This window comes from Aplidium turbinatum, chromosome 2 (genome assembly GCF_918807975.1).
Source record: "Aplidium turbinatum chromosome 2, kaAplTurb1.1, whole genome shotgun sequence".
Taxonomy (NCBI): Eukaryota; Metazoa; Chordata; class Ascidiacea; order Aplousobranchia; family Polyclinidae; genus Aplidium; species Aplidium turbinatum.
Window position 1 is genome coordinate 19,081,888 of NC_137473.1, and position 6,245 is coordinate 19,088,132.

At 38.9% G+C, this 6,245-nt stretch overlaps 1 protein-coding gene across 1 annotated transcript; it reads left to right on the forward strand.

Annotated features, from left to right (window-relative positions):
* The first annotated feature begins 2,003 nt into the window (after positions 1-2,003).
* LOC145764601 (proteasome subunit beta type-4-like) lies at positions 2,004-3,407 on the forward strand. The gene has a single exon (XM_082576231.1). The coding sequence runs from the start codon at positions 2,092-2,094 to the stop codon at positions 2,866-2,868; it is 777 nt and encodes a 258-aa protein (XP_082432357.1). The 5' UTR covers positions 2,004-2,091; the 3' UTR covers positions 2,869-3,407.
* Positions 3,408-6,245: the final 2,838 nt, after the last annotated feature.

Below are 6,245 nucleotides of genomic sequence, written 5' to 3' on the forward strand. Positions count from 1 at the left end.
ACTTGTAGACGTAGAGGCTTTTGACGCAGGGCCTATTACTGAGATTGACAGAGTAGAGTTTCCGATTGTTGATTGCCGAGGAATTATTCCATCCATCAGGTGCTATTGAATGGAGAGCAATCCTTAAAATGCGTTGCTCAAGCGCATACCCCGAGACTCGAACCAGCGCCGCTTGATCTTGAAGCTTTATGTTAAGACAAAAACTTTATATTGAGCATGAGTTCATTTGTGCACCTGCAGAGATTGTGGACAAAGTTAGTTTTTAAGGGTGCAACCTATTTCGTCCTCTGAAAAGATCGAGAAAAACATACAACAGAGCTGAAGTCGCTGATCGGAGTTGCTGCAAACAGTTTACAATTTTTCTCTTGGAAAGATCGAGAGAAAAAATACAGAAGCAGCACCAAAGTCGCTGATTGGAGTTGCCAAAACAGTTGACCCGCTAAGTAGCTTGAAATAATAATTGATAAACCAAACCTCACTTTCGGGTTAAGGTTATCGAATTATGATTGTAGCCCCTCCATTACAAATGATCACGAGCTGCCACACTGCAATATAATCTATTCACTTCCAAAATTTAAAAATGTTTGCGGAAACTCCGATCAGCGACTTTGGCTTTGTTCTTTTTTTTCTCTCAATCTTTTCAGGGGACGAAATTGGGGGACAAAATAGGTTGCATCCGTTTTTAAGCTGCTGACAGCAAAAGAAGGAATGCCGAAAGGATATCGCCCAGGACATGCTTCCATTGTGAGGACTGAACATGGTTTCTTGGTGCCAGTGACGATGGTCTTCATAAATTCCAGGTCATGGTTTGCACAATCCATCATGTCCTGGGCAGTTTCCTTTCAGCATTCCTTCTGTTGCTCTGTCAGCAGCTTGGGAACCAATTTCTTTGCAGGTGCAAATCCTTGGCCAAGATAGAAGAACTAAACTGCTCATTCCACATCTCATACTGTTAAATCTTCCAGTAGCTTGCTAACTGGCAAACCTTCTCAATCACCTTTTTGTTTTGGCTTGTGCATGGCATGCTTCTTTGATATTCGGCCATCTTAAAAGTGATTCAACCATTTCTTTATTTAAGTTGGACTTAAGGCCTCATCTCCAAAAACCTGCTAAATCTTTTGAATAGTATAGTTTCAGTTCGACTATCAGCAAGCTTTTGGTAAAAAAATATATGCAATACCTCTGTTTGGGTCTGTTCAGTTTGGCAGTATATTGCTTATTGAACTTCTTAATATGCACTACGTTTTTCCTGTAAGTAGGTTTTGTGGCTGTATATATAGACCTACCCATACTGATTTCTAAAAAATGATTTTATTGACCTAATCAAAAAATAAAGAGCCCAAAATGTAGATACCAAACTCATGTTCAGCAAACAAACGTTTCGAAAACTATACCGTACTGTCTTCATCTTCAGTGTTATAAATGTTTTGGTTTCTACATTTTGGGCTCTTTATTTTTTTATTTTATTGATGTATACATTTCTATTATTTTAGTTTTGTCATTTTTTTTCCTTCTGTTGGTAAGATTGATTACCATACGTACATGATCTTACATTTTGTGAAAATATAGCTTTTCTTGGTGCATTATGTTCTGCTTGAGTGTTATTTGATATATCCATAGCCTTATATTTTATGGTTGGTATATTATGTTAACTATTTCTACTTCCTGCAGTTTTCCCTTTTACTGTACTATTGAGTTGTGCAGGTCAATACTAGAAAGTTGCTAATACAATTAGCTTTGTTCAATTGCTTGTATTCTATCAGCAAATTCTTATGCTAAATATTGTCTTGCTTTTGCTGCGGTTAAGTCCCATTTTAAAACTGTTATTTCTTTAAAACTATTTTAAATTATTTAATAAACCATTGGCCTACCCACGTAGGTTTGAATGAAAACATATGACTGCATTCTGCATAATATAAACAATAAACAGACAAGTCTTTTGAATTTTAAGAAAACACATTATTATGTCCATGTTAAATTTTTGTTTATTGAATTTTAGAATTGTAAATTTGTTGGAGTTGTATAGATACAACATTGTTATTTTTTCGATAAGTGTCGCTATCACATAAGTTAATTAAAAAGTTTGTAAAAATGAATTTCCAAATTGAACCCTTCTGGCAAGGCGGACCAACTCCTGGTTCCCTGTACAGCTTTCCTGGTCTGAACCAATTGAATCAATCCAGCCCAGAAGATGCTCGTACGAGAACAATGCAGCCCACAGTCACCGGAACATCTGTTTTAGGGTTAAAGTTTGATGGTGGGGCAATTATTGCAGCTGATACTCTTGGTTCATATGGAAGCATGGCAAGGTTTCGTGACCTATCAAGGATTATGAAAGTGAATAACTGCACAGTGATGAGTGCAGCTGGAGACTATGCAGATTTCCAATACCTTAAAGCTGAAATTGAGCAAATGGTTATTGATGAAGAGATTTTAGCTGATGGCTTTTCAATGCCCCCAAGCGCTGTTCATTCGTGGATAACCAGGATTCTCTACCACCGGCGATCCAAATTCAATCCCTTATGGAACACTGTGACAGTGGCAGGTTACCAAAACGGGCAAGGCTATTTAGCGTCTGTAGATAAAATTGGAATTGCATTTGAAGCACCATCAGTGGCATCAGGATTTGGTGGCTACATAGCACAGCCTCTTATGCGAAAAGCCTTAGAAAACAACAACAATGTTTTAACTTTAAACCAAGCAAAGCAAGTCATTGAACAGTGTCTTCAAGTTCTCTATTATCGTGATGCAAGATCTTACAATCGTCATGAAATTGCGATCATCACAAAAGATGGAGTGATGGTGGAGAAACCAAGCTCCTCCCAAACGGACTGGAACATTGCTCACTTAGTGCGAGGATTTGAATAAAGGCCTAAAAATTTACAAACTCAGCACCAGCGTTTAAAAACTGTGCCACTGCATATAGATTCTCTCTCTAGGTTAACAAAACATACTATTTGTATTATTTTTATCAACAAATGTTGGTCAGTGGTATTGTTCCGTTTAGTAGTAACTGCTAGACATGTCTGTGGTTTAGATAAAACTACAAATCTAACCCCAGGCAACATGAACTTGAAACTTAAAATGTTTGATGTTGTAGTTGACAATAACCTGTTGTGCCGCATGTTTACACCGTGGTAGACGGTGTGTTTTACGAAAGTGTAACATTTTGCTGCAATACTTCAGCTGCTGATTGACAAACAATACAATTTCTTCCAACACTTAAGCTTTTATGTGGCAACACACGATTTTCAACTTTATTGTTTTTAATATAAGTTAGAAAAACTCATCAATATCAGGCAAAATGGAAACTGATTTTCTGCAAGTTGCTTTTTGCAAACAGTTTGAAATTTCAAAGTTTGTTACTAGTGCTATTTCATGGAGAATACAGTTTGTATGAAATAAGATTCATGTGGAGAATTGGATTCAAATGAGAATTTCTAGTTGTCTACTGTTTTTTAATGTATCATGAAGGCAGCGACCAGTTATCACCAGGTTTTAGCCACATATTTTTCAAACACAGCGGAATGCTGCAGTGTGCAAGCATCCCTCTCCACAAAAATGCTAAAAATCGTTAGTAGAAACTGAAGACCAACACCATTGCGTATACGTGGCGGAACTACAGTAGTAATGCTGGGAAATCATCCGAAGCAGCTAAGATGGTGGGGCACTAGATCAGGACTGGCCGACCTACTGCAGAAAACTCTCGGCCACATATACCTCGATGAAAAGTACACATGAAGAAACTGAATGTTTTCACAAAACGCGTTGGTCAGCAGTATGGGTAAAGTTGATCGCCCGGGGAACTCGCAATCATTTAGAAGAGAAAAAAATGCACATGCTGCCAAAAACAGTTTCGCTTTAGACATCTCGTTAAAACTGGCACAACTTCAGTCATTTATCGTGTAAAGATTGTTTCTCAAAAGTAGAGGTTAATAGTGTGGTGGGTTAAAGATATATTTATCCTCGAACTTAGTCTCTTTGGAAAGTTAATCCTGGCAGTTCATCTACCTGTAGATGATTTGAACCTCTGACGCAGACCCTGTCACCGAGTTCGACAGCCCGTTTTGTTGTCTACAAAACTTTCACCTCTAGGTGCCTCTGAATGAAGAAAGCTACCCCAGAGGTGTTTTATTCAGACACACAGAAAAACTAAACTGTCGCATGTTAAACTCATCAGGTGGTTTAGTAAAACTAAATCAATTATTTGAAGTATGTGGCCACGACCTACTAGAACACGGCCAAATATGTTGCTATTTGAGAAAATTTCTAAGAGTCTGAATTGTTACCTAATCATAGCTATGACAAACCTGTCATCTTCCCATTTCCAGAAGTAAGTAAAACAAGCAATATTTGCACCCAGACATATGTTTGGCTTGTTTAACCGGAGATTAGGTATTCTTCTATCTAGTCTTCTAAAGTTTGTTGATTCACCACAGATTAACACATTCTTCCGCAACGGAGCTATACACTGACAGATTAGGTATGAACGTTGAGCACAGTTTACACAATAATAATGTAAGACTTTTCAACTGCACCCTGGAGGTAATGTCGTTTGGTGTGTCACTTTTTGTGCAATTGCATGCAGAGGTGGGCAGTAGCGCGCTACTTTTTTGGTAAAAGTAGCGGTAGCGGCGCTACTTTTTAGCTGGAGTAGCGGCGCTATTTTTTCCAAAGTAGCGGGAGAGGCGCTACTTTTTTTCAGTTGCACTCTCGCTACCTGCTACTTTTTAATTTAAATTGAAAAAAATGCTTGTTTTTTTTGCAATACTGGCGTGGTCAAGCAGCTATATAATCGGCTTGGTTGCAAAGTTTCGGTCTTTTCTAGCTGACGTCAACTTCTTCGGCGAATATCTCCGTGTGATGAAGCCTATCTGCCAGACTTTAGACATTCTTCAGGGCGAGTCCAAGACATAGGTATTACGGAGTCTTGTTTCCAACCATCACAATTTGCGAGAAGAAGTTGACCGAGATCAGTGATCTTGTGACCTGTGAGGAGTTGAAAGCGAAAGTCCTTGAAGGGGTAAAAAAACGATTCAACAAGTACTTCAACAACATGAAATGCGTTATGGCATCATATCTTCATCCCTCCTTCAAGACGTCGTGGCTACAATTTCTGCACTACGTTTCCACGGATGATGCTGACGCACTGCGAGAAAAAGTCAAGACAAATGTAATTCGACTGTTGCGGGAGACATCCAGCCAGGTTGATACCGAGAAGAGTGACACCAACACCAGTCATGACTCCGAGGATGTATTTTTTGGAGTGTTTGCGCCATCCCGTGAAACGGCGGTGCAGAAGGAAGCAGCAATTGTGGACGCCTTTTTTTCGGACAAGAGCAAGTCCTTGAGCTTTTCGAATACCGAGTTAAAACGTATCTGTTCATTCATACAACACCCCCATTCCTTCCGGTGCTGCGGTGGAGAAACTTTTCTCTGTTGGAAAAGATGTGCTTAAGCGAAAGCGGGCAGGACTTAGTGACTCTCATTTTGAAATGCTCGTGTTTTTGAAAGATGCGTAACAATAAATTTCCCTTAGAATGTGTTTTCTATAACGACGTTAAAATGACAGTGTAAACTGTAAACGAATGATAACATTCGTTTTTAAGGTCATTTGCGTCACTAGGGACTTGAGTGTTTCCTAGTGTCATTTAGACAAAAGTAGCGGTAGCGCGCGCTACTTTGGCCCGAGTAGCGGTAGCGCGCTACTTTTGTAAATTGGTAGCGGGTAGCGCGCGCTACTTTGGCCCAAGTAGCGGTAGCGGGTAGCGCGCTACTTTAAAAGTAGCGGGTGCCCACCTCTGATTGCATGTTGCATTTAACGTACGATATCAAGGATTTTTTTTGGATTCTATGTTGTAAGCTTGTGCCAATTTAAATCTTAGTTCGTTTTGTTTTTCGTCAAGTTCAATTTTGAAAATAAAATATAGCTATCTATTGGCGAAAGATCCTGCAAAAAACCTAACGACTGTATTATGAGACTACCTCCAGGGTGCGGTTGGAAAGTATTTATATTACATATTTTACATTACTATTGCATAAATTGTGCTTAACATACATATCTAATCTCCGGCAAAACAAGCCAAAAATATGTAGATGCAAATAGCCTATTGCTTATTTTACATACTTTTGTAGGCTATCTGTAAGTGGGAAAATGACAGGTTTGTCATGGCTAGGATAGTAACAATATTAAGACTCTTAGAAATTTTCCAAAATAGCAACATATTTGGCCGTGTTCTAGTAGG